General features: G+C 47.6%; 3 protein-coding genes and 1 long non-coding RNA gene across 4 annotated transcripts in view; 2 read left to right on the forward strand and 2 right to left on the reverse strand.

The window, feature by feature from the left end:
• TENM2 (teneurin transmembrane protein 2) overlaps window positions 1-13,250 on the forward strand; it is a 334,711-nt gene extending 321,461 nt beyond the window's left edge. Inside the window, exons 26-29 of the mRNA XM_058848837.1 lie at window positions 4,370-4,666; window positions 5,527-7,141; window positions 9,792-9,922; window positions 11,341-13,250. Of these exons, the coding sequence (XP_058704820.1) occupies window positions 4,370-4,666; window positions 5,527-7,141; window positions 9,792-9,922; window positions 11,341-12,102 (2,805 nt within the window). The 3' untranslated portion in view covers window positions 12,103-13,250. The remainder of the gene's footprint in view (window positions 1-4,369; window positions 4,667-5,526; window positions 7,142-9,791; window positions 9,923-11,340) is intronic.
• Window positions 13,251-13,303: 53 nt separating this feature from the next.
• LOC131584084 (uncharacterized) lies at window positions 13,304-20,645 on the reverse strand. The gene is made up of 3 exons (XR_009278657.1): window positions 20,573-20,645; window positions 16,143-16,202; window positions 13,304-13,423 (listed from the first exon to the last, which is right to left on the reverse strand). It is a non-coding gene; the product is annotated as an uncharacterized LOC131584084 (long non-coding RNA).
• Window positions 20,646-25,094: 4,449 nt separating this feature from the next.
• Window positions 25,095-26,373, reverse strand: LOC131584243 (basic proline-rich protein-like). Its single transcript, XM_058849152.1, has 2 exons — window positions 25,650-26,373; window positions 25,095-25,573 (listed from the first exon to the last, which is right to left on the reverse strand). The coding sequence occupies exons 1-2, from the start codon at window positions 26,371-26,373 to the stop codon at window positions 25,101-25,103; spliced, it is 1,197 nt and encodes a 398-aa protein (XP_058705135.1). The 3' UTR covers window positions 25,095-25,100.
• The window catches only part of WWC1 (WW and C2 domain containing 1), a 66,935-nt gene continuing 65,872 nt past the window's right edge, over window positions 26,206-27,268 (forward strand). The window contains exon 1 of the mRNA XM_058848882.1: window positions 26,206-26,490. Coding sequence (XP_058704865.1) covers window positions 26,372-26,490 — 119 coding nt within the window. The 5' untranslated portion in view covers window positions 26,206-26,371. The remainder of the gene's footprint in view (window positions 26,491-27,268) is intronic.

Genomic DNA, 27,268 nt, shown 5'->3' on the forward strand with positions numbered 1-27,268 from the left:
CCACTGCTCAAAAGATGTATTCTAGAGCCTCCCCCAGCTTCACTGCCCTGTTGCTGCAAAACACTCTGCCTCTCAAGGGGGTTGGAATCTGAGCACTCACCACTTGTAAAACTGCCAGGACAGACTTACCCCAGCTGGTGCTGGGGAGCAAACACAACTACAGCATTCTGCCATGGTAAAATCCCCCTACAGACTCACTGAGACAGGCATGTTGTGTTTATTCCCTTTCCCAAATGGCACGATTGGAAAATAATTGCCATAATTACAGAATCGTAAGCACAGGATAAGGAAGACAGTCAGGTCATGTAATCCATCCCCTGCCAAATTAAAGATCTGCTGCAGCTGGATTAATCCCATTCTGTGCTTTGCTGGCCTGATTTTCACTGATATTTTGATTGGACTACTTCAGTATGTGCAGTTTTGGAAGGGATTTGAGGTACTGGGCAGAAAACAAATGTACTGATCAAGTCCTCATTCTTATAGCAATTCTTTCAACATCACTGAACACAAGATACAGTTCAGTGTGTTCAAGATCATATAGCAAATGCAATATATGTATGCAATTATGTAGTGATTTCCAAAAATAAAAAATTGCTTGGATGTTATTTTTTTATATTTTTCTATTGCTTAGCATCTAATTCCCTGTGCTGAGTTAACAAGACTTTCCTTATTCTCACAAACACTCAGAATGTACTTATTGGGGAGAGGGGGAAGGTTAGAAAAAAAATTGAATGAGATTAGCAGCTAATCCTTAATGACTAAATTTCATGGCTGTGTAATTGATTTTTGATGTGTTGACCTGCAGCAGTTGATTGGAAGTGGAAAATAGATCAGCTCTGCATTTTGACTAGGTGTTGTTCAAAATAAAAATAAATAGGATGCTGAAATGAAATTGCAGTAATCCTAACTCTCAATACTAAAAATTTAATAGAGGCACTTGTGGTAATTAGCTGAAGTTAAACACATCTAGTGCTGAAACCTTGCTTGAGATAGGTTTTCTTGCATCATGTTATGCAAATCAAAACAATGCTTTATCTAGTAACACCTCAACATTTAATTGTCTGGTGTTAGTTCCTGTAACAATAATCACATATCCATTTAGCTCTTTTAAATGAAAATCACTATGAGATTATCACAGGTTGAGTGGACTGAAAATGAAATTTGGAAATGAGGGAGAAAGCATAGAATTTATTTGCATCTCATTCTAACTCATCTTTATAAATTGTTTAGTGAACAAAGCAGAGCGAGTGTGTTGGAATGCTGCGGGAGCAGGTGGCAGGGGCAGCTGTGGCACGTGGTGACACAGAGCAGGGCACTGCTGCAGAGCTGCCAGGGCACCAGGGCCACCTCCTGCAGCCCCAGTTCACAATCAGTGTGACTGGAGGGGTGGGCATTCTTTGCAGTTCATCTCTCAGTACTTCACCTGGCAGTACTCTGAGGAATGCTTGCTGAAGCCCACACCCCATGCTTCAGTAGTGAAAGGGGACTTATAAAAAAGATGGGGACAGACTTTTTTTTTAGGATTCTGTTGTGACAGGACAAAGTGTGGCAGCTTTATCCAAAAGAGGGTAGATTTAGGTAGTTATACAGAAGATTTTTATGGTGATGTGGTGGTGTGCACTGGCACAGGTTGCCCAGAACGGTGGTAGATGCTCCATTCCCGGAAGCACTGGAGGTGAGGCTGGCAGGGCTCTGCACAGCCTGTTCCAGTTGAAGATGTCCCTGCTCAGGGCAGAGGGCTTGTACTGGGTGAGGTTGTTCTGGGTGATTCACAGGCCCCTTCCAACCCAAAGAACTGGCTGACTGTATGAGCCCTCACACAGCTGGGCTCAGAGCCCAGGCTCTGCCCATCCGTGCTTTAGGCACATCCCTGCCACACATGTTGGAATCTGCACATCTGCCTGGGCACATTTAATGAACCTGAGAAAGGAGCTGCACTTCACCTTTATCTTACCCCACTCACTTCTGCTGCTGTTTGATGCTCCACACGTTCAGTGTCTCGCTGTAGTTTCAGATGAAGTCTGATAAGATTCCTGTCTGAAGAGTTTTTATTATGGTGCAGCACCATGTAAGTGATTTCTGTGGCCAGACCTTTCCAAGGCACAAAGGGCTCGTCCCTATGGCCACTTCAGCAGCAGCCAAGGGAAAACCAGATGTGCACGTGGGTAGTGAACAAGAGACGGAGCTTGTCAAGTAATCTGCAGTCGTGATAATTGTGACTGCTCTTAGTGCTCCCAGGAAGGGTGGGAATTAGTCAGCCTGTTTGGGTTTTTATATAATTAATATGATACTGCAATTACAGTCTCTGGTTTTACTTATTTTACAAATGCGAATGAAGGTACTGAGTTATCCAAGCAGGTGATGTTCATGTGTGCATCTCCAAGTGATGTTTTCAAGTGTGCACAGCTCTTGTGTGTGTAATCATTTGTAAAACCCTACTAATTTTGTTTTCTATGGCAAAACCAAATAACTGTTACAATGTTTTTGAGAAAGGAGAGGATACCTGGAGTCAGACTTTCCCTCGTGCAGATTACTATTGAGGTTACTGTAATGGAGGGAACAAAACCCAGAAATCCTGACTGATTCATGAAGCTTCAGAAGTTACAAAAAACCAAAACAAACAAAACCCCCAAAGCTAAATTTCAGTTCATAATCTTTCTGAAATACTTTTTTTTTTTCTTTTTAGAAACTCTGCTCACCCTTAAGAAATTGGGCTATTTCAGTCATATACTAATCCTTTAATTCTACAGCTAAATGTTTTTGAGAGGTCAAAGCTCTCTTCTGCTGATGAAAATGGGGTTTTTTATGTCTCTGCCATCAGGGTTGAGCCTACAGAACAAGCGTAACCAGTTGAGAAACTACTGATGTTGAGTTTGGCTTCCCTGGCTTTATTTTTATTGCAGTGGGAGAGCAGAATATGACTTGTTTTGCCCCAAGGTGTTTTAAGAAAAATACTCTGTGTTTTCTCTGAATCACAGGGCAAGTTGTTGCTGGGATAACCTTTGGGAAAACCTACAGAAAAGAGCTTTTTTTCCCTAGTAATTGCCCACTGAGGAAATGCAAACTGTTAAAGAGATTAATTTCATTAATGGAAAAAATTAGGATAATGAGCAATAATTTGAAATAATTATTTCTTTGCAAACACAAAACTATTATTAATTTTAAATGTGTCTGTATAACGGAATTTCTACAGAGTTGGTTGGGGTGGGAATTGGGTTTACCCCTGCCAGTGAATATATCTCAGAATAACTTTTATGTCCTCAAGAAAGGCTCAGGGTTAATTTACATATTGTTTGATGTACAGTTTAATTTTGGATAAGAGGAAATGTTGCATTATCAAAGCCACTGTAAAATATAAGCTAAAGAACAAATTCCCAGGAACTGATGAATACTTTTTAAGTAGTTATTGCTCTGAAATTTTATCCAATATAAAAACTTCTACTTTATTAATGATTCATCTACAATTAAATTACTTAAGAAGCTTTATCAGATTACAGCATTAGCCTGAATTCTATGGCTTGCCCCCCAATGAATATATTTACGTATCTCTCATTATAGCACTCTCACTAGAAGCCTCCCCATTTGGCATTCTTATCCTCTTTTGCCTCTATTTTGCTCTTTTATTTAAAATAAATCAATCAACCAATCTGGCACTTAAACACTTCATGCTGTACTTTGAAATAAAATTATGAACAAAAAAATGGGGGGGGGGGGGGGGGAGGGGAAAGAAAAATATTTAACCTAATTATTTAGCACCTTTGCTTTCAGCACTAGAAGTCCATCTTTCCCAGCCTGTACAATCAGGATTTTTAAGCCCATCCCAAGTAAAGGATCTACTGAATATTTGGAAAATAAATGAAGAAAACAGTAAATTAAGGAATTCTAAACCGGGTGCTTCAATTATAGAAGCCAAATAGCTAAACCTCAATAAAGACACAAAAATTTCTTCTGTAGTTCTTAGAGTGATTGTAGGGAAAAAGGCAAAAAAATTGATGGTGGAAGTACAAAAATAAAATAAAAATAGTAGAAAGTAGAAAAATACTATAAGTAGAAAAATATTCCATGCAAAATTATTTGTTTCTCTGCACTTTAAGACCTAGGTGTGCAGAATGTCTGTCTGTTCTGACCATAATGGAAGCTTTTCACTGTAGGATATCATCTCTCATATTGCAGTGAGATGGAAAATACCCCATTTTTGAGTAAGACTCAAAATTCTTTGAATATACTACCAAGTAGAAAGCAAAAGCCAGTTAACAGGAGCCCTACACTTGTCACAAAGGATTTCCCTGTTGGACATCCCATTTCCCCATGTAAACGCAGAGGGACGGCGTGCCCACCACGCTCTGAGTGCAGCTCCTTCCCTCCCCAGGTGCACGGCAGGAACCTGCTGTCCATCGACTACGACCGCAACATCCGCACGGAGAAGATCTACGACGACCACCGGAAATTCACTCTGCGCATCATCTACGACCAGCTGGGCCGGCCCTTCCTGTGGCTGCCCAGCAGTGGCCTGGCCGCTGTCAACGTGTCCTACTTCCTCAACGGGCGCCTGGCAGGGCTGCAGCGCGGGGCCATGAGCGAGAGGACGGACATCGATAAGCAGGGCAGGATCGTGTCGCGCATGTTCGCCGACGGCAAAGTGTGGAGCTACACCTACCTGGAAAATGTAGGTGGCGTCGTGTCACCTCCTGGCATCAGCTGCAGGGACACGTGGCTTCGTGACATGTAAATCACACATGCAAACTAGCTAAGATTTGATATATCCCGGCTGTTAACCATCACTGGTTTCAAAATTCCTTTTTTTTTCAATTAGTCAACTGAGTATGACTAATTCTTAGTGGGAAATATTTTGTTCATGGTTTCTGTCTTTTGCTATTTTTCTGCCATAGAATGACAATAAATTAACACGATGAATTGTGCTTAATTAAGCCCAAACATGCGTGACTAAACCTGACAAAAGGTTCATGCAGAAACAGGTAATTCATCTCTAATTGTTACTTATTAAATGAAAGTATGGTAGTGCATTTTTACTTTGCCTGATTAGCACACTTCAGTCATAAAAGCACCTTAAATGCTGCAAAACTGCATATTGTTTTCCCTTTCCCTTCTTGTTGTTCTAAGTAAACCAGAGCTGATGTTCTCTGCTTAGCTTCTCACATATTTCACAGTAACAGTTGTGAATTACAACTGCTGGCAGAAAGATAAATCAAGTCATTTATCTAACGCCTCTGCATCCCCCAGGAAAAAAAAAGGAAAATAAAAAAAAAGTCCTCCTGTAGGGAGGACAGCTCACAGGTTGCTAACCTACACTTTCTCTGGAGTGTCAGTGTATTGATTTCCAGGGAGCAGATCCCCTCATCTGGCAATCTGACAATATTCCTGAGCAGCTCTGTGCCCCTGACTAATGTATCTGATTCTCTTTGTACTCATTTAACATTAGTGCCACTCCAGTAAACTTTTCTTCAGTTCCCTCTCTCAGGCCACAAGCTGATATCTGGTGACGGTTTGTTGTTGTTTCCCCTGCAGTCGATGGTGCTGCTGCTGCAGAGTCAGCGGCAGTACATCTTCGAGTACGACTCCTCGGACCGCCTGCACGCCGTCACCATGCCCAGCGTGGCTCGGCACAGCATGTCCACTCACACCTCCGTGGGCTACATCAGAAATATCTACAACCCCCCCGAAAGCAACGCCTCCGTCATTTTTGATTACAGCGATGACGGGAGGATCCTGAAAACATCATTTTTAGGTACCGGCCGGCAAGTCTTCTACAAGTATGGAAAGCTATCCAAGCTGTCTGAAATTGTTTATGACAGCACAGCGGTTACTTTTGGGTACGATGAAACTACAGGTGTCCTAAAAATGGTGAATTTGCAAAGCGGAGGATTTTCTTGTACGATTCGCTATCGGAAAATTGGCCCTCTTGTTGACAAACAAATCTACAGGTTCTCTGAAGAAGGAATGGTCAATGCCAGGTTTGATTATACATATCATGACAACAGCTTCCGAATCGCGAGCATCAAACCCATCATAAGTGAGACGCCTCTTCCAGTTGACCTTTACCGTTACGATGAGATTTCTGGCAAAGTAGAGCATTTTGGCAAATTTGGAGTTATTTATTATGATATAAACCAAATTATCACCACGGCAGTTATGACTCTGAGCAAGCACTTTGACACCCACGGGCGCATTAAGGAAGTGCAATATGAAATGTTCCGGTCCCTGATGTACTGGATGACCGTGCAGTATGACAGCATGGGAAGGGTGACCAAGAGAGAGCTCAAACTCGGTCCCTACGCCAACACGACCAAGTACACCTACGACTACGATGGAGATGGGCAGCTGCAGAGCGTGGCAGTCAATGACAGGCCCACCTGGCGCTACAGCTACGACCTGAACGGGAACCTCCACCTCCTGAATCCTGGAAACAGCGTCCGACTGATGCCGCTGCGCTACGACCTCAGGGACAGGATCACGCGCCTGGGTGACATCCCGTACAAGATCGATGACGACGGGTTCCTGTGGCAGCGGGGTGCGGATGTGTTCGAGTACAACTCCAAAGGGCTCCTGACAAGAGCTTACAACAAAGCAAATGGTTGGAGCGTTCAGTACCGCTACGACGGACTGGGCCGAAGGGCTTCCTGCAAGACCAACCTGGGGCATCATCTACAGTATTTTTATGCTGATCTTCACAATCCAACAAGGGTAACTCATGTCTACAATCATTCCAACTCCGAAATTACCTCTTTATACTACGATCTGCAAGGCCACCTCTTTGCAATGGAGAGCAGCAGTGGGGAAGAGTATTATGTGGCCTCTGATAACACAGGCACTCCGTTAGCCGTGTTCAGCATCAACGGCCTCATGATCAAGCAGCTCCAGTACACGGCCTACGGGGAGATCTACTATGACTCTAACCCAGATTTCCAGCTGGTCATTGGGTTCCATGGAGGACTTTATGATCCCTTAACCAAACTCGTGCATTTTACCCAAAGGGACTACGATGTCCTGGCTGGGCGCTGGACATCTCCTGATTACACCATGTGGAAAAACATCGGCCAAGAACCCGCTCCTTTCAATCTGTACATGTTCAAGAGTAACAACCCTCTCAGCAATGAACTGGATCTTAAGAATTATGTAACAGGTGAGACTTCTTCACATTTATAATACATAACACTACAGCTTGGAAGCTGATTTGGGAAAGAAATCCAGCTTCTCCTTACGAGCCCTTTGCTCAATCCTCACATCAAGTTTGGGCCATTTTCCTCTTTTGGCTATGAAAAGAACTGGATATTTCTGATTCCTTGGTACTGCTCTTCCCTGACCAAAGGGCTCTAAGTGAAAAGCCATGATGAATTATGGAGGGAAAAAAATATATATAACTTGGCCTGAATATAAAATTTCAGCACAGCCATAGTGCTCTTCCTATTGAACTAGTACTATGTAAAGAAGTGTTCATTCTAATTCTGTATCAAAGAGAAGTGAAGACATGTATAGGAATCACTGGCAGGTTGGCTCAGAATCACAAACCAGAACTGCTCAGATCTCTTTCTATCAGGGCTACTTTCAAAATTAACTACTGACAGAGCCCATGGGCACATTATGAATTAGCACCAAGAATGGATTTAATTAGACCTCTTTTTCACATTTAACTTTTAATATGCACACAGTCTTTAGTCTTTAAAATTAAATCCTTAATGTTTTTTAAGATTATTTCATCCTGAAAGACTAATAAATGCTATGGATTGTGTAGAGCCAAGAAACAAAAGTAGTTTTGATCACATATGTTAGAATTGGGTAAAACTTGTAACCCTTTCTTAATTAGGAATAATTTTTCACTTTGTAACATCACACAGTACTTGAACTAGCTGCTGGCGGTTTCTAAAAGGAAAGGTAATTAATATGTCTTCAGGAAAAGCTTTTTTTCAGAATTGAATATGCAGTATACAATAATTAGAGTAGTGATACCATTTTTAAAAAAGAACAATCTTAATTTTAGCAGTAATTTGAATTTGAAGAAAAGTGTGCATTTCCTTCAGAGAAAATCGTAGCACGTTTCATTAGTTCATTGATACTTAATAGCAGGTGTAACACACCACAGGTTCTAGTGGAGCAGCTTTGCAATTAGCAGATAATGTGATTTGTATCTGATAGTGTTAAAATACTGGTGACTAAAATTACCTCGTGGTCCTAAATTCAACAAAAGTCCTGTTTTCATCCACCACCCTTTGTTTTTGATTTTCAACATCATCATATTGTGTTTTGCTACATTCTGAAATCATATTTGTTTAATTTATCCATCCACTGGATGAAATCTAATAAGATAAATTGTGTTTAGGAACAGCACACACCTTGTAATCTGTAAAAATACTTCATTGGCGTTGCAAATATTTGTTGCTCTAGGACTGAACATATTATCTTCAACAAGAAGGGATTATGGTGGCACCTTTGTTGTCATAGTTCAAAAAATAAAAAAAAACTGAGAACAAAAGAAACCTGCCAAAAACCCTCCCCCCCCCTCCATTCTTTATTGTTAACCCCTGACAATGCTTTATTCACAGGTTTTGCTGAAAACAAATTCCTGTAGCAAGTGCAGTGCTGCAGAGTACATTAGCTCAGCATAATAGTAACTGTTTTGTATATAGGTCCTCCTCTGCTTTCTGTGGAATTAGTGCAGCTGAAGTGAATTGTTCAGGAAATACCATTTTACCATAAAATCAAATTGAAACCTTGTAAGGAACAGTAACCCTGTGCTGTCCAAAGGTTCAGTAAAAATACAGTAGGCACTGTGTCATGGGAGATGGATGCAGATACCTTGTAGAGACAGTATTTTACTACTTATTTTAGAGTCAGAATGGCTAAGAATAAAAAGATCTCTGGGGTAACCAGGCTTTGCAACAGCTCAGCTCACAGAAGTGGCAATAGAGCCAGTATAGGCCAGCAAGGAGAGATGGCCACTGGGAAAGACAGGACAGAGCTTTAAGCAAAAATTATCATGAATTCAGGAAACAGGAAATGTAAAATGGAGTCATGGGGACTTTTTTGCTAAAAGAGTTATCATTTGGATAACCAATATACATCATTAGTTCTTAATATCTGCTGAGTGAGAATTACTGTTATTTAACTCAGTTACTTAGCTTTTGCAGCTACGTCTGAGGAGAGTTTTCGTGGTTGAACCCACATCTGGAACTTGCTGAGGCTCACCTCAGAGATGAGCTGTAACGCTCCTACACAGCTCCTACTTTCCCTGGAGGGACGGAGAGGATATTCTTGGTGCCTAAATATAGACATCTGATTTACAAATCTAGCTTCTCACTGCTTTTAATGGAGCCTCCTGAGACCTGATGACAGCTGATAGAAGTAGGACATAGAAGAGAAGCCATGTCTTTCCCCAAAGGACTTTGCAGATGTTTTTAGAGTGTTAACCTAATAAAATATCATTATACAATACAGTTTATAGGTTATATATAGTAGCCACATAAGAACGAGTCAAAGATGGAACACGTACTGCATAGTGTAAAATGTTTGGATAATTTGTGTGCTCTAATGGAAAAGAATGAAAGAGCTGGTATATCCCTGATGAATTATTTAGAGTAAATTTAATGCAGGGTTTCCTGTGCCTGTTCATGGTGGATTGTTACAGTTCTGTAAAGTTTCACACAATAATATTAATTGTGACTTCAGTTGCTACTTGAAATTAAGGACGTCAAAGATGGATTTCCTAATATTTTTTATTTCCTCTATTTGTTAAACACATGTGTTTCTCACTTAGCTTCTTTTTTTCAATTTTTTAGATGTCAAGAGCTGGTTGGTGATGTTTGGATTTCAGCTAAGCAACATCATTCCTGGTTTCCCTAGAGCAAAAATGTACTTTGTGTCACCACCATATGAACTGTCTGAGAGTCAAGCATGTGAAAATGGACAGGTAGGCAGAAAGATTATATTACTTTTTTGGATAAATTTTCCCCACTCTATGGATAGAATCACTGGCTCTTCTGTAGTTACAGCAGAAGGCCAAGCACTTAATTCAGTGTAAAGTGAAGTGAGTATAGCTACATTTTATACTAATGAACATATGCTTTTCTTGCCAGCTTTCGTTGTTATCATAATTACAGTGTCATTAGTTTGTCTTTTATTGAGTTATTCCTTGATTAACAAGTTGTAACTCGATTAACTTGATTAGCAATGACAAAGGGAGACTTTGTCAGGGTAATTTATCATCTGTTGTACCTTTGGTAAAACCATCCTAATAACGTGTTTAAATAGACTTAGCTACTTGTTTTACTGGTAAAAAAGGGTTCTACTTCTCACTCTGTAAGAGGTTTTCTTACCATGATTTGTTGTTTTTCTAGTTAGAGGCTTTGATTTGCTACTCCATTTAACTTCAGTTACAGCGTTCGTACTTGTCAGGTTAAGGATGGACAACAGTGTATGGGTTTAAATTTACAATAAATTCCAACCCATTAAATAAACTTCAGAAGAGTACTAGGCCAATTCCAAACCTACTCTTTGCTAGGCTTACTTCATCTTTGTGGTAGATAGAAATAACCATATAAACCTAAACATACCACCTTCTCAGGCTTCTAAGTCATGTGAGAGTCTAAAACCCCTCTTCCTTTGATGCTTTTGGGTCCAAATTTCACCTTTTTTCAAAAAAGCTTATAATCAGAAGCATTTTAATTATATATACTGGTTGAAATCTCTGGGTAAAAGTACCCACAAGTTAAATACCACCTTTTAATACATTAATTCAGTTTGTTTTCAGCTCTGATTAAAATCGTACTAGACTTGGGCCTTTCTTATTCTAGTGGGCATTATGATTGGCCAAAGTGGTGCATATATGCTACAGAAGGTGATGAGAAGTATTTTATTTGGTCTTACAAATGGCAAAATAATTTGCTGAATGAGTATTTATCTGATTCTGAACAAGATATGGATGGATGGATGGATGGATGGATGGATGGATGGATGGATGGATGGATGGATGGATGGATGATGGATGGATGGATGGATGGATGCATGGATGGATGGATGGATGGATGGATGGATGGATGATGGATGGATGGATGGATGGATGCATGGATGGATGGATGGATGGATGGATGGATGGATGGACGGATGGATGGACGGATGGATGGATGGATGGACGGATGGATGGATGGATGGACGGATGGATGGATGGACGGATGGATAACTGAGAGTGGTCTTCTGCAGTGTAGAGTTTTTCTCTGTATGTCTTTCCTTTAAAAAAGCGAAGCAAAGATCATTATTGGTCTCTAAAATGAGAATGTTCAGATCTGCATCTTCTTTGGTGTTTTTTTCGTTTTGTTTTGCTTTCCCCAGCTAATTACAGGAGTGCAGCAGACGACAGAACGACACAACCAGGCTTTCATGGCTCTGGAGGGACAGGTCATATCTAAAAGATTACATGCCAAAATTAGAGAAAAAGCAGGCCACTGGTTTGCCACAAGCACTCCCATCGTGGGGAAAGGAATCATGTTTGCCGTGAAGGAAGGCCGGGTAACCACTGGTGTTTCCAGCATAGCCACAGACGACAGCAGGAAAATCGCCTCTGTCCTGAATGGCGCTCACTACCTGGAGAAGATGCACTACAGCATCGAGGGCAAGGACACCCACTACTTTGTGAAGGTGGGCTCAGCCGACAGCGACCTGGTCACCCTGGCCATGACCAGCGGGAGGAAGGTCCTGGACAGCGGCATCAACGTCACCGTCTCCCAGCCCACGCTCCTCGTCAGCGGCAGGACTCGAAGGTTTACCAATGTTGAGTTTCAGTATTCCACCCTGCTGATCAACATCCGCTACGGGCTGACCGCCGACACGCTGGACGAGGAGAAGGCCAGGGTGTTAGACCAGGCTCGGCAGCGAGCCCTGGCCGCGGCCTGGGCCAAGGAGCAGCAGAAGGCGCGGGACGGACGCGAGGGCAGCCGCGTATGGACAGACGGAGAGAGGCAGCAGCTCCTCAACACGGGAAGGGTTCAAGGTTACGAGGGATATTATGTCCTGCCCGTGGAGCAGTACCCAGAGCTAGCAGACAGTAGCAGCAACATCCAGTTTTTAAGACAGAATGAAATGGGAAAGAGGTAACAAATTAACCTGCTGTCATCCTTTGCTGGATGAATCAGTAGTCGTAACTGTTATCTCCTCTCCTAAGGAGATGAAGACCTAAATGGGGGCACTAGGCTGAGCTACTCTGGGATAGTAAGTGGCAAAAAAGCTCATATTTTTTGAGTTAAATGCTACTGTTCAAGTGATTAAAAACCACATCCTGAAGTGGACTAAAGCCAGACTGAAAACTCTTAACCGTACAAATTAAAAAGTACCCCTGAAATATTACCCACTTGTTCTGGGTCTAAAGAAAAACAAAAAGAAGGCCTCGTATTGTATTACCTCACTCCATTCACATGTGAGCAAACTAAGAAATCCAAGTGGGCCACTTTCACTAACCAGCTGATGAAACACAGATGATTCAGACTGCTTGTTTGATAAATATCCAAGAGGTTTTCATTTAAAGCAAAATACAGATGCATTTAAAACATGACTTTGGGGTGATTTGTGTGTAGCAACTGGAGGACAAACGAAATGCAAGTGAGAGCGCACTGGAAATAGGAAAGGAAAATATATTTAAAAGTAACAAAACCACACTTGCACTCTGACCCTCCACTTGTCTGGCCTGAAGCTTAATTTATTCAAAGAGGGCAGAGTGTAAAGTTACATTCAAAATGGTGGCTATAAATCACTACAGATAAATTTCATACTCTGTTTGTCTTTGAAGATTTCCATTGTGGACAGTATAACACAGTTACAGGGTGTAGTCTGTTTAGATTCAGTAGTTTGTTGGTATCAGTTCCAGTAGAGCTGTGGGCATTGTGTTACACTATTGCAAATGGGCACCACGTCAGATCACCCTGTACATACATCAGCCAGAAGGCACAATCACTGTTTCAGATTTAAAAATTATTAGTGTGTTTGTTTGGTCGAGAAACTGAGACAATCACATTACGGTCACCACAAAAAATAAAAAAAATTAAAAAAAAAAAAAAAAAAGGAAAAAAAAGTCTAATAAGAACTTTGGTACAAGAACTTTTTTGTAATATACATGTATGAATTGTTCATTGAGTTTTTATATTAATTTTAATTTGCTGCTAAGCAAAGACTAGAGACAGGCAAAGATAATTTATGGCAAAGTGTTTAAATTGTTTATACATAAATAAAGTCTCTAAAACTCCTGTGAATTAGTTGTCTTCCATTGCAAAGTCTTGTAAAAGCAATTCTTGTCTGGCTGCTTCTAATGCACGCAGCATTTTGTATGTGGAAATGACTTCCTGTGGTTCCGTGGATCCTGCAGAGAGCTGAGGTCCTTTGATCTCTGGGCAAGCAAAGTCCTTGACACACATCACCCAAAAATCTCTTTAGGACACAGGAGAAAATTGGTAAATGCTTTAGAAATGCCCTCTCTGCACCTCATGACTAGCAGCCCTCAAACTGCTGTGTTTCAATTCTGGAATTAGTTTAATTGCACTGAAGTAACCTCTAAACAGTTTGAAAATGTGGTAACACAATATTAAATGGAACATGCAAGGCTGTGCTGTGAGCCAGGAAGTCTCCATGAAATCTGTCTTCTTTGGGAGATTGCTTATTTCTACCACATTTAAAAACGGGGGGTAAGATCAAAGACCCTTTCCTAAGCAAACAGTCACTCCTGGTGATGATAAAAGGAAGCCATCCATCACCCAGAGCCCTGCCGCTTTTATCTCATTTAAGTATGTAGCTGGGGAGCTCTACTTAATTTTGAGAACAGTTTTGCTTTTGGGGTTGCAAATGAGGTTTTTAATGATTCATGATAGCAACAGAGATGCTCAAGTTGATTATGGGCATAAATTCACTCTAGGGCATTTTTAAAGCCGAACAGTTCAGTGCCTGTGTGGTGCAACACCTGGAGCACTCAAAAGCACATCTAATTTTTCTGTGCAAATGAGAGCCACCCCGCTCTGACCCGGAGTTACATCTATGTGTGCACCCCATGGGTACCCCCAGCCCTGTTACTCATCCTCTGAAGAGGAAGTCTGGCTGCATTTTCAGATGAAGTCCTGATTGTCCATCATTGCAGGTGTTTTCTTTGCTGAAGGACTTGGAGTGGTGTTACATTATTATTTTGTTCTTTACAAGTGAAATCTCTTAAGGAAGAGGGTTTTTTTAATGGGGGAATAAAACATGAAATCACAAAGTGGAGACACTTTGCATTATCGCAGTTTGCCTGGATTACCTGGCCCTGTCCTGATAAACTGCTTAACTCATTTTTTGGGATAGAATTTTTCTGCCATTTGAGAGGGTTGAAATGAGACCCTGTTGCACAGTCCCCAGTGTCCTTCACTCTGTTGCCATTCTCCTAAAGCTGAAACTCTTCAGAACTGGAGATTCTCTTACTTCAAAAGGGAACTGAGTTAAGCTAAAAGGGAAGCATCCTTTGAATATTAATGACTATCAGAGGAAATGTAACAAATTTCAGGGGATGCACTCCCTACTCATCTCCTTTTCAACTAACATACAGCATCAGGATGTTCTTAAACAGAGTTTTGGGAGATGGTGCTAAATTCTCACCAGAGATCATTGATCCAGAGTTAGCTGAATTTTCCAAAGGCAGTGTGCAGCTCAGCACAGCCCCTGTGGAAAGCCCCAGCAATACCCTTGAGCTCTCAGGCCCAGCTGATCGACCGAGGTCATTCCCAGCTCTGCCCCTTGGCTCTGCCACTTCCCTTTCCCTGTGTTCCCCTACAGACCCCCAGCCTCATTCCCATCTGCATGGACTGCCCAGCCTGTCCTTTTGGCAAGTAACCTGCACTGTGTCCAGTGACTTAGAGATCCTTGTGTGGTGCACCAAAGAGATTGGAGAAATTGTATTTTCTGTAATTATGACAAAAGAGATAAATTCTCTCATGTCTGGAAAAAACAGCTGCCTGATAGAGCCCATTCTAAAGAGTTTTCACTTAACAAATGAGGGAGATAATGGGACTGGTGTGGCCATGGCCAGCTGTCTTGTGGTCCCATCTGGGTCTCCCATTTCTTGAAGCATCTGTTTCTCCCTTTTTCTTTTCACAACCTTCCCTTTCCTCACCTCAAACTGGTATCTCCTGTTCCTCTCAAAGCTCTTGGTTTTCCTATCTTTTCCTTGCTACACTTTTCCATATGGAATAGATGTTTAACCTAAAGGTTAAAGGAGGCATGAACTGGATTCTTCTTATGAGGGAGTAGTTAAGTGGTGGCTTTAACAGTGACATTGTGTCTGTGTCCCCAATATCTCTGTCAGCAGGTCAGAGCAAGGGCACCCTTCAGGGGACCTGGCCTGAAAAGCACTCCTGGCTGTGGGAAGGCACAGAGCACGAGCTCAGGCCAGCCTAAGTACCATGAACATGGGTTTGCCCTCCCAACTCACTTGAATGCAAGCTGAGTTGTTTGCAGAGAGAGCAGGAATCCAAGAATAGGCATCTGTTTGATGCTAAAACCAGATGGAAAATCAGCATTAGAGTACATTTCCCTCTTTTTTTTTTTTTTCCTATTGGATTGCTGTAACTGAAGGAATTTAGTATTTATAACTTTGCATTTCAGCTTGGAAAAAAAGCCTGGTTTGTTTCCTGACTTATCCCAAAGAGTGGACTGGCTGTGAGTGTAGCACATGTCTCAGCACACCCTGCTCCTCACCACCGTGGGTGTTTTGCCTCTGGAGGTGGCACCCGTGGCACTTTGGCCACATGATGGCAGTTCTGCCCAGGAGACACCCAGAGGTGCCAGCCTTTGCCAGCCTTGCCCACAGCAGTCCCCAGCAGTGCCCTGTCAGCCTTCCCCAGGGCTGGTGTCTCAGATTAAGGCACACACAGACATTCCTCCTGAAGCTGGGCCACACAAGAGCACACACTGGGCTCTGAGAGTGCACACAGATAGACTGAAACCTGCATGGGAGCCTGGCTCTGACACTTCCAGTTTTCACCTCCCATCCCTTGGGAAATGCAGCCTCTCAGGAATTTCCTGATAGAAAGGACTGTGCCAACACCATTCTGCCTCTGTAAGCCAAGTCCCTGATCTTCACATAGTCCATTGCTGTAAGAACAGAAGAGCCAGATACCCCTCACCTGCCCTGAACATGACCATGACACTGCCTTCCAAGGCTCTTCATGTTTGTTGGTCATTTCCTGTGTAAGAGTCCAAGAAAACCACATCAGGATTGAATGCCATTGAATAATTTGCATTAACTGTGCTGTAATTTCTGTAAGCTTCACCCCTTTGACAACAGATTCACAACAGTTCTCAAATAAGCACTTAATAATGATCAAATGTGGGAAAGTGTTCAATACACAGCCTTGAGGGTACAGCCCTAAGAAGCTCCAAAGGTAAAGTTTCAGTCACTGAATTGTACTGTCCTGTGTTCATCTGGTGATCTTGCATGAGAACCCCAGGTGAAGGGCATCATAAATTCGGGTGACCTTTGAAGCGTGACTCAGTTCAAAGGGGAGATTTTACCTTACAAATTAAGGCAGGTGTAATTAAGAGGTACCAGGACCTCTCTGCCTCTGAGCTGCCTCTGAATTTTTCTGCCAACAATAAAAGTTCCTTCCCAGCCTCTTCCAGTACAGCCTGCAGCATAAAAGTTCCTTATTTACAAGGATCACTTAGTTTAAACAGTTCTCACTGCATTTGAAACCTGTGACTCCTCTGGAACCAAACTCACTTCTCCACCTCTGTGGCACCAAGTTCCAAGGGCTGTGCTACAGAAGAGAGACAGCATCCACCACAGTCCAGATGTTGACACAGCTGGAAAGATGTTTTACTCTGCACATCTCTGAATTGGCAGCAAGATCTCAGAGCCTGAGAGCCACTTCCAGCCCACAGAAAACAGTGAAGGAGCGTTGGCAGGTGGCTCCCTGGGCAGGGTCTGTCTCTGAAGGCTCTGCTGCTGCTTGTACCACTACACAGACACACATTGCATGCTGTAACTGCTTAGGGAGGTCAATTCTATCAGAACAATTCTGTCTCCCTCTCCCTGGGTATCTGTCATCTGCCTAATGAGCACAGTTATATGGAATGTTTGAGCATGACCAAGAGATTTAGGAAGGCAAACATCATTGCCAGTGTCAAAGCACCAGCTCCCCTGTATTGATAAAGCCTCTTCTGCTTCTGTCTGACCCAGCACAGCAGGGCTGGGCACAGCTGGAGCTGTGGCCATGAGCTGTGTGTGTCTACAGCAGCAATGCCTGGCAGGTGATTACCTGAGCTGCTGGGAAGAGCAAGCAGCATTTAACAAGCAGCTCAGACTGGGTCACACAAAATTCATCACAGAATGCTTTGCAGCACCCTCACAGTGGGGCCCATCACACTCAGGGGTTAAATTGTTAATTTTAATCTCAGCTGACTGACAGCTCACTGTGTCAGCTCAGCCTCCCCACCACAATCACCAAAAATAAGCAAAAATACAGAGGTGGAGGCACCTGTGTGATGTGCTCAGGTACCCAAGCCAGGCTTAAAGCCACATCCCCAGCAAGAAAACAGCTTGGCAGGGAAGGCAGGGACCCTGCCAGCCTCTCCCACACAGTTTAGGGTCTGCCTGCCAGCACCCTGCAGGCTGCCCAGCCTTCTCCACCTCCAGCCCCAGCAGCCTCTTCCAACCTGCTGAGTGTGCACCAGGGGCAGGAGGCAATGCCCAGCAGATGCCCTGCACCCATCCATGTGCTCCAGTTCAGCCCTGCCCAGGCTTCCCACACCTCCTGCAGCAGGAACGGGGTGTTGCTCTTCAAAACACACATCTAATGGCACAGGTTAGTCTTCTCCTCATTTCCTTGTTCGTGAAAACACTTGTGTAGCATCTTAGGAGGATTTAATGGTTACAGTCAGGCTACTTCTGAGCCAAGGAGGGGGACAAAAAAAGCAAGTAATAAAATGTGGTAAAAACACCACGGGAGAGAGCTGTGTGCCAACTTTCAGACAAGCAAATGAATGCAGCCAATTTATAAATCCTTAACAAATAGGATTTACAATGGAAGTGGCAGTTAAGCCATCATGAGTACAGAAGGTGGCAGGCAGTGCTCTGTAATGCTGTCCGTGCTCTGCTGCAGCAGCTCAGCAGCATTGCTATTGGAGAAATTGTATTTACAGAAGTTTTTCATCTTTAGATGACAGCTTTTGGCAGGCTTTAGTCTAATTTGGTGGTTGCATACAAAAGGAAAATCGGCCAGCAGGACTCCAGGCTGTACCACTGACTATTCTGCTAAAACCAGGACTTGTGACTGTGTCAAATACCTCTCCATCCTCAAACTCCACTAGCTGCAACCATCACATAAATGAAAGTGAAACATTAAGAAATATTAGTGCTATGAATCAGTAATTCAACTATCTCATTTTTAGTTGTCGGCAACAGTCACTGGCTCAATAGGCTCTACTTGATAAATCAGACTTTTTCATCTGTCAGAAGTTCTCTGTAGACAGAAAAACCAGATTCCTGCTTGCTTCTGAAGGCTGAGTGATCTTTCAGAAAATATGCCCACCTCAATGCCTTGGTCTCTGTCCAGGTGGGGAAGGCAGGTTATTAAAAACCTTGGGACAAAGCACATGAGAGTTTTCACACTTTTCACAGGGCCCTTATTGAAAAGCAGGGACTGGTGTGGGTGGAGGCTGCTGCAGGGCCTGGAGTCCAGCTCTTTCTTTGCTTCCAGACTGTCCCAGGACAGGAGAGGATAATGCCACGTTAAGAGCATGTCCAGCTGAGATATGAATATCCTCAAGGTTGGCAGCAGCAAGCTCTTCAGTGCTCAGTCAGCCCCACAGCAAAATTAGTATTTCTAATGTTTCACCAGAACTCTCTGTATTTTGTCCTGTGGCTTTGTCCTCTGCCCTGTCACTGGGCACCACTGAGACAATCCTGGCCCTCCAGAATAAGAGAGTCATTACTCCTCTCTTCAGATGCTTGTAGACAACCATTAGATCACCCCTGAGCCACCTCCTCTCCGGGCTGAGCAGCCTCAGCTCCCTCAGCCTCCCCCTATTTCAGGTGTCCCTGTCCCTTCACTGCCCTTTGCTGGGCTCTCTCTGCCAAGTCGGTGTTTGTCACGTCCAGGGTCACTCAGAACCAGACCCAGCACCCCAAGCACACCTCACTGCTGCTGGGCAGAGGGGAGGCATCTCCTCCTCAGCCCTTGGTCATGCCCTGGCAAATCCAGCCCAAGGTGTTGCTGGCTCGCTCTGCCACAAAGACACATCTCTGGCTCGGGATCAACTCGTGGTCCCCCAGGTCCTTTTCTGGAAAGCTCCTTTACACCTGGATGGCCTCCAGCTCATACTGGTGCTTGGTGTTGTTCCTGCCCATGTGCAGGACTCTGCAGTTCCCTTTGCTGATCCTCACGAGCCTCCCATCAGCCCCTTTCTCCATCCTGTGCCCCTGGATGGCAGAAGACCTTTTGTTTTATCAGCTGCTCTGCCTCAAACCTCCCCCAGCTGCCATCAGGGAGCAGCCTGGCAGCGCCATCAGCCACTCCCTCGGCTCTCCTGGGCGCATCCCTGTGGATGTCACAAGTCACAGGGATGTCCGTGTTCCTCTTGTTTGTCCCTGAGCTGCCCCTGCCCCGCGGACACCCACGGCAGCCCACGGAGGGCAGGACCGTGTGCCCTGCCCTCGGCAGCCGCAGCCGCGCTCCGACAGACTGCCGAGGGGCAGGACAGACTGCCGAGGGGCAGGACAGACTGCCGAGGGGCAGGACAGACTGCCGAGGGGCAGGACAGACTGCCGAGGGGCAGCACAGACTGCCGAGGGGCAGGACAGACTGCCGAGGGCAGGACAGACTGCCGAGGGGCAGGACAGACTGCCGAGGGGCAGCACAGACTGCCGAGGGGCAGGACAGACTGCCGAGGGGCAGCACAGACTGCCGAGGGGCAGCACAGACTGCCGAGGGGCAGGACAGACTGCCGAGGGGCAGCACAGACTGCCGAGGGGCAGGACAGAGTGCCAAGGGGCAGGACAGACTGCCGAGGGCAGGACAGACTGCCGAGGGCAGGACAGACTGCCGAGGGGCAGGACAGACTGCCGAAGGGCAGGACAGACTGCCGAGGAGCAGGACAGACTGCCAAGGGGCAGGACAGACTGCCGAGGGGCAGGACAGACTGCCGAGGAGCAGGACAGACTGCCGAAGGGCAGGACAGACTGCCGAGGAGCAGGACAGACTGCCGAGGGGCAGGACAGACTGCCGAGGAGCAGGACAGACTGCGAAGGGGCAGGACAGACTGCCGAGGGGCAGGACAGACTGCCGAGGGGCAGGACAGACTGCCAAGGCACCTGGCTCCTGTCCCAGCCCGGTGTCCCTCGCCCGGCCGCTTCCCCCGCGGGGGGACGATGGCCCCTGTCCCCTCGGTGCCACCAGCTGCTGCTGCGGCCACCGCGGCCAGAGCTGCTCCCGCACTGCGGGGAGGCAGAGGTTCCGCAGTGCCCCTGCTGGACCGCACACATCCCACCTGTAATCCGTGTAAGAGGAGCCTCACTGCACACAAAAATCCCATCTGTCAGCTTCGAAACACAAACCGAGTTGGCAGAGCCATGGATTTTCCCTTTTGCTGCTGCCCTGGGTCAGGCACAGGTCGGGGCGCAGCTCCGCGGATGCGGCCCCCAGCTGGCCCTGGGGACAGCCCGCGGTGGCCCTGGGGACAGCCCGCGGTGACCCTGGGGACAGCCCGCGGTGGCTCTGGGGACAGCCCGCGGTGACCCTGGGGACAGCCCGCGGTGGCTCTGGGGACAGCCTGCGGTGGCACTCGGGTTTGTGCAGCCCAGGCTGGCTCAGCAGGGTCAGGGAATGCGCTGGGAGCGCTCCTGTCACAAGCTGCACACGGGCAGGAATTCCCTTCCTGTGCGCAGCAGAGGACACTCGTCACACTCGGTGTGCATGAGTTCCGGCCCCACTGTCCCACTGTCCCCACTGTCCCCACTGTCCCCACTGTCCCACTGTCCCACTGTCCCCACTGTCCCACTGTCCCACTGTCTCACTGTTCCACTGTCCCACTGTCCCCACTGTCCCACTGTCCCACTGTCCCACTGTCCCCACTGTCCCACTTGTCCCCACTGTCCCCACTGTCCCACTGTCCCCCTGTCCTGTCTCACTGTCCTGTCCCAATGTCCCACTGTCCCCCTGCCCCCCTGTCCTGCCCCCTGTCCCCCTGTCCCCCTGTCCCCACTGTCGCCCTGTCCGGCCGGCAGGACACCCTCCCGGGTGGCAGGGCACTCTGGCTCGGGCCCCACAATCCCGGCAGGAATCCCGGAGCGCTCATCCTCGGGGCAGGAGGATGGAGCTGCATCCCTCGGGAGATGACGTGACCGGGACGATCCCGCTGCTGGGAGGGGTTCTCCCTGACTTCTGAGTGAATAATGAGCCAGTGAAACAAGCAGTATATACCAAACTAATCGGGTTTTCTGCCAGATGTGATCTCCATGGCAGGCTGATGGAAATTTATTTACCAGTATTTTTAAACTTTCCTAACTGGGAGTCCGGCGCCGTTCCTCAGTCGCAGGGCCAGGGCTGCAGCCGAGGGCAGACCTTCCTCTGCCTCTGCTGAGGAGCTCAGTGCCGGCCCCGCGGGCACTCGGGAGGGCTGGGTGGCTCCTGGCGACACCTGGGTGGCAGCTGCCAAAGGCTGCTGATGCCCGCAGGGGACAGGAGGGTATGAGCAGCTCCGGTTTCACTCGGGGGATCTCCCAGATGGGTTAAACAAGGTTATAATAAACAAGGTTATTATAAACAGGGTTATTGCAAGGGAGAAGATTCACAGCCACACTCGGCTCCTAAGGCATAGCCACACACTCCGAGAGAACAGACACCTGAACTTCCCAGCAATGTCGGGGGATGCTTCCAGTGGGCACCAAAGGGCTTTAATAAAGCAACAGTGATAAGAGTTATTTTGAGGTAAAATCCACCCAAACCTGTTTTGTTCGTAGGTGAAAAAAAATCTGAGCGCCCAAAGGTCATAGTCAGGAATTTATTCCCTCGCTGCAGGCTTGTTTGCTGAGAGATAAAGATCTTTGATGCAGGTGTACAAAGTGCCAAGGATCGGGAAGGCAGCACAGAGTAAGCCCGTGGCCAAGTGCCGTGTTTGTGGCAGGAATCACAGGAGCTGTCAGAGGTGTCCTGCAATGTATCCCGCTCTCCCGAGGCTGAGCTCAGCTCACAGAGGGTTTCCTGCCCTGGTAGTGATGCTGACAAGGATGCTGCCCTGTTAGAGACAGCCTTGCCCTGGCAGGGGATGGCCTGACCATTTGCAAAATTGTAAATATTGACCCGTGGCTTGGTAGAACCCTGCCTCAGGAGTCGCTGAAGACTGTCCCACAGACTGCAGCGCCCCACCCCAGGTCCTGGGTAGTGGCCCCACCACTGGGGACTTGGCCACCTTAAAAGTCCTTTCCAGCCTCAATGAATCTGTGATTTCTATTGCATCTTGTTTCATGAACAAACTAGTCAGGGACCTCTTATGACCCACTTTGAAGAAGACAAAACATCCAGGAGTCCAGCCAGCAGGTTTCCTGGTGTACTGGGAAAGCCAGCTGCTGCATGGGCCCTCTTTAATGGTCACATTGTCACAGGATGCTGTGCCTGCCCATCCCTCACATCCCTCCTCAACCACGCTGCACTGTGTGGGACATCCCTGTGCCACACATTCCCTGGGCCCTGAACACAGGGAGAGGGGCCTGGACCAGCGGGGCATGGTGCAGCCAACACCTGCCAGAGCAACAGGATGGCTGTGTGCATGTCAGATGCTTCTTTTTATTATTTTTTAATTTTTTTTTTTTTTATTTTATTTAAGGCCACCAGCAATGGGTCCTTTAAGGAGTAATTTGAAAGAAAACAATGAAGTGGCTATCCCAGTGTTTACAGAAAATCCCTTTCATGTTGGCACTGGAAAGTACAGAAGGTTGTGTGCTCTTCCCTGCCTCCTGGGAACCTCTGCTCCTCCTGCTGGGCTGGAAACAGCTTCTGAAAGCGGGAAGGCTTCAGGTTACTTCCACAGTGAAACATTCCAGTGCTCCAAACCCGGTTCTGACCGTTCTAAAAAATAAAATTCCATTTGGAAACGGAAAGATATCAATGTGTAGTTTGGGGGTCGGCAGGATAAGGAAGAGATTTTCTAGAATGGTAAGAGAGCTCTCCACGGAAATGATACTGTGTTTCAAGTTGAAAAATACTGGAAGTTTTAAATAAAATGTAGTATTTTGGCTAAATGTAATTGTTTCCTGGTAATTGAATTTAAACCCATTTTGTCCTCCTGTTTCAGTTCAGATATCTGAAGGTGTTGGTTAAAAAACCAATACTGTGCCTCAGCCACTTTTCACCTTTGAGTTTTTGTTATTTGCACTCAATTAAGAATAGAGCTTCAAGTGTCGAGTACAAAATTAGAGACTTTTGAATGTATAAGGAAAAAAGAAACCCAAGTATCAAGCAACCAGCTCCTGTAAAACAGAGCCCACCAGCAGATAAAGGCAGCTCTTGTTACTGAGCAGCTTGTAACCAGCCTGCTGTGGACTCTGGTGGGATTGGGGGGTGCAGCACATGAGGTCATGCTGGAGATGTTGACCCCAGGGCAAAAAAAAATTAGTTTTCTGCAGACTTTGTTCTCTGCTCTGTTCTTCCTTTTCACATAGGTAAGAGCTTACCTACAAACCAAACCTTCCTCTTCTTTGCTCATGTGAAAACAATCGCCTGTTTGTTTATTGTTTTACAGTTCAAACAGACTCTGATAACACCGAATTCTTTTGTTGTGAGTGTAAGTGGTAAAAGGGAGTAAGTGACCATATGCACATTCCAGATTACATTTATAAATTCATAAGGTTCAATGACAGGTTGAGTTTTTTTCTGAGTTAATAAATAAAGAGGAGTGGACAAATAAATTTTTTTTACTTGAGTCAGAACTACCTGCAAATATTTTCTGAGGTATTTATTTCAAAACCAATTACATTTAAAAAATTACACAATTACTTTCTTTGTAAATAGAGTTGATGACTTCTGGAAAACAAAGAGTATTCGGTCAGCTTCTTTACATGCAGCCTTTTCCTATATGCTCTACATATGCTCTGAATTATTTTTTTTTAATAAAAAAGCTTTAAAATAAATATGCCTTTTGGAAATATCTCTGTGCTGAAACATAAGACCACAAATACAGGACCGTGAAAATACACAATAATTTGTTATCACTTTGCTGTTTACTTCTTCTATTGTAATATTTGAAAGCACTGGTTGCTGCTGATTTTCTTCCCATTGCCACATTTCCCCTTTTGAAATGTCCTGAGCATTTGCTGAGCGTTTTACAAAGAGAGAAACACTATTACCCACGAAATCAAAAGCAGAAAAGAGAAAATAACAGCCACAGTGAGTAGCCCAGTGCCCCGCAGAAATGCTTTGCCCTCCGCTGGCGCTGGCCCAGGGCTCCCTGCGCTCTCTGCTCGCTGGAGCGGCACCGCTCCCAGTGCTCCCAGTCCTCCCTGCCGGAAAAAAACCACAAGCCCTGCTTAGAGTTGTGGACAGAGACGGTGTTAATTCCTTTATTCTTCATTTTTTATTAATTTAAAAGCCTTGTGTATAGTGCTGTTCATAAGAGCAATTTATTTAGCAGTCCGCACCAAGTCTGGCTTCAGATAAAATGGGGTTAAACCGGGCTATTTTCCAAATGCCTCACTTTCAGTTTTACTTGTCTTCATTTTCTTCCCTGCTCAACCACTTCATCAGCCAACTGCTACCACATTCTGCTTTGGCCTCCAGAGAATTAGCAGCCTTGACTCCCAGCAGGCTGTCAGAAAGCCCGAGAGAAAAAAATCCCACAAAATCTGGCACAAAAGTGAGATGTTATTTCTGATTGTCTTTTTCACTTTTACTTTTTCTCTCCAGCCCTTCGAGGCTCCCCTCTTCCCATCCTGCAGTTTCCTTTTCCACCCCTTTGCTTGGCAGGGATCCCTGCTCCATTCTGTTGTTTCAATAGCTGAAGCTCTACAAAACTTCTTGTTTTTCCCCGGTGTTGGACAGCAGGAATCCGGCGTTGGCCGGTGCTCACCGGGAACCTCCCCGGAGCTGCCCTCACGCCAGGCTGGGCACGCCACCCTCCCCACGGCGTGCCACCAGCTCCTCTCGGGACATCGTGTCACGGGCTGGCCGCTCCAGCCGAAATGACTGAGATGTGGGGAGAGAAGCTGCGGAGGGCACGTCCTCACTGCCGGTCCCACACTGCAGGGCAGCTGTGCCAGAGCCCGCGGGGTGGGCACCGTCACCCTCCCTGCGGCATGTGGCCGTACCGCCGCCTGTCTCTGCCTCCCCAACTACTTCTGGAACCCGGCTTCCCCACGCTCCGGAGTGTGTCCACGTTCCAGCTGCCACGAGCTTTCCCCCTGGAGCCCACAGCGAGTCACCCCTGGCACTGCCATGGGCTGCTCCGATGGCTCCTGGCTCCCCGCCAGCCCCTGCGGGGAGCCCACCACGGCTGGGCCGGGCCACCCGAGGGCACTGCACCCGGGCCAGGGCCACCTCCGAGCCCAGGGCCACCTCCGGGCCACCTCCGAGCCCAGGGCCACCTCCGAGCCCAGGGCCACCTCCGGGCCACCTCCGAGCCCAGGGCCACCTGCGGGCCACCTCCGAGCCCAGGGCCGCCCGTCCGTGCGATGCCAGCACCGGCTCGCCGCGGCCGTGTGCTCCAGGGCACCGAGCAGCCCCGCTCCGCTCCCTGACACCCGCGCTGTGCCCTTGGCACTTCCCCTCGGAGGGACCGAGCAGGGCAGCGCTTCTGGCGGCTGTTCCCGGCCCTGACCCGGTGCTCCGAGGCCCCCGAGCCCCCCGGCCGATCCCTGCCCGGCCCCGCCGCCCCGGGGCGCTCGGGGGCGTGCGGCCTGCGGGACCCGCCCGGGGCGGGGAGCGCGCCCGTGGGTGTGTCCGGGGCGTGGCCGGGTATGGGTGTGTCGGGGGGGGGCGTGGCCGGGTGTGGGTGTGTCTGGGGAGTGACCGGTGTGGGTGTGTCCGGGGCGTGGCCGGGGGCGTGGCCGCTCCGGGGGCGGTGCCGCCGCGGGACTCGCGGTGCGGCCGCCGGCGGAGCAGGAAATGGAGGCGTGAGCGGGCGGAGCGGCCGGGGCTCCGCGCCCAGCGCTGACCGCGGGCTCGCCGCCGCCCTCCCGCACCGCCCCGGCCCGCCCCCGCCGCGGGGCCGGCATGTGAGGCTGCCCGGCGGCGGCGCCTCCCTGCGCGGCTGGGCCGGCGCGGCCCCCGCACCGCTGCGCGCCGCCCGCGGGAGGGGAGCCCCGGCGCGGCCCCCGGAGCGCAGCGCGGCGGTGCATGGGGCGGCGCGGCCGGCGGTGCGGACCATGCCGCGGAAGGAGCTGCCGCTGCCCGAGGGCTGGGAGGAGGCGCGGGACTACGACGGGAAGGTGTATTACATCGACCACGGCAGCCGCACCACCAGCTGGGTGGACCCCCGCGACAGGTGGGCGGCGGCGGCGGGCGGGGACCCCGCGGTCGCGGTGTGCGCGCAGAGCCCGGAGCGGCTCCCCGGGAGCCCGGCCGGTCCCTGCTGCTGCCGTCCCCCGGCTCCGCTCGGGCTCCGCGGCACGGCAGGGCGGGACGGTGGCGGCGGTACCTGCGGGCCTGGCCGGGTACTGGCGCCTGCCCCGCTGCAGGGAGGGGAGGGATGCAGGGCGCTCAGCGAGTCGCGTTGCTGCCGTTCTGGTCTCTCCTCGGCCGGCCCCAGCCGCGCTGCGGAGCCGCGGCTGCGATCGGCGCGGCCATGCGGCCCTTGCGGGGCTGGGAGCCCTTGCGGGGCACGCCAGGGGAGCGGCGGTGCCTCGGGGCTGGGGAGGGACAAAGTGCGGCCGGGAGGTGTCGGCGGGCCCTGTCCGGCATCGTGGCCCACCTCTGCGGGCAGCTGCGCGGCCTTACCGAGCTTGGCCATCGCGGAGGTCACTGACTTCAGGGTGTGTCTCTGATCGCCCCTCTTTGCCGCCTTCTTCCCTGCCGTATCCCCTTGCTCCTGCTTGCCCTGAGTAGTTCTTTCCCTGCATCGCTCACTTAGAAAAGTAAGATAAACAGAAAACAGGGTGCTGCTCAAGACCGAGGTCATTTCCAAGCGACACTCTGTCCTAGCATGTTGTAGTTCCATGCTTGAGGCAGTCATGGTGAGCCAGAGCTTGGACATGCAGGAAGCTCAGCTGCTGGATCATCATTGAAATTAGAAGTTTCTAAATTTCTCGTTTAATGCTTTTTTA

The sequence above is a fragment of the Poecile atricapillus genome, chromosome 13 (genome assembly GCF_030490865.1).
Source record: "Poecile atricapillus isolate bPoeAtr1 chromosome 13, bPoeAtr1.hap1, whole genome shotgun sequence".
Lineage (NCBI taxonomy): Eukaryota > Metazoa > Chordata > Aves > Passeriformes > Paridae > Poecile > Poecile atricapillus.

Coding starts and splice junctions, on each gene's coding strand:
- LOC131584243 (XM_058849152.1), bottom strand. CDS start 26,373: ATGGTCCGCACCGCCGGCCGCGCCGCCCCATGCACCGCCGCGCTGCGC. Junction 25,574..25,649: donor GGGCGGCCCTGGGCTCGGAG/GTGGCCCGCAGG, acceptor CTGGGCTCGGAG/GTGGCCCGGAGGTGGCCCTG.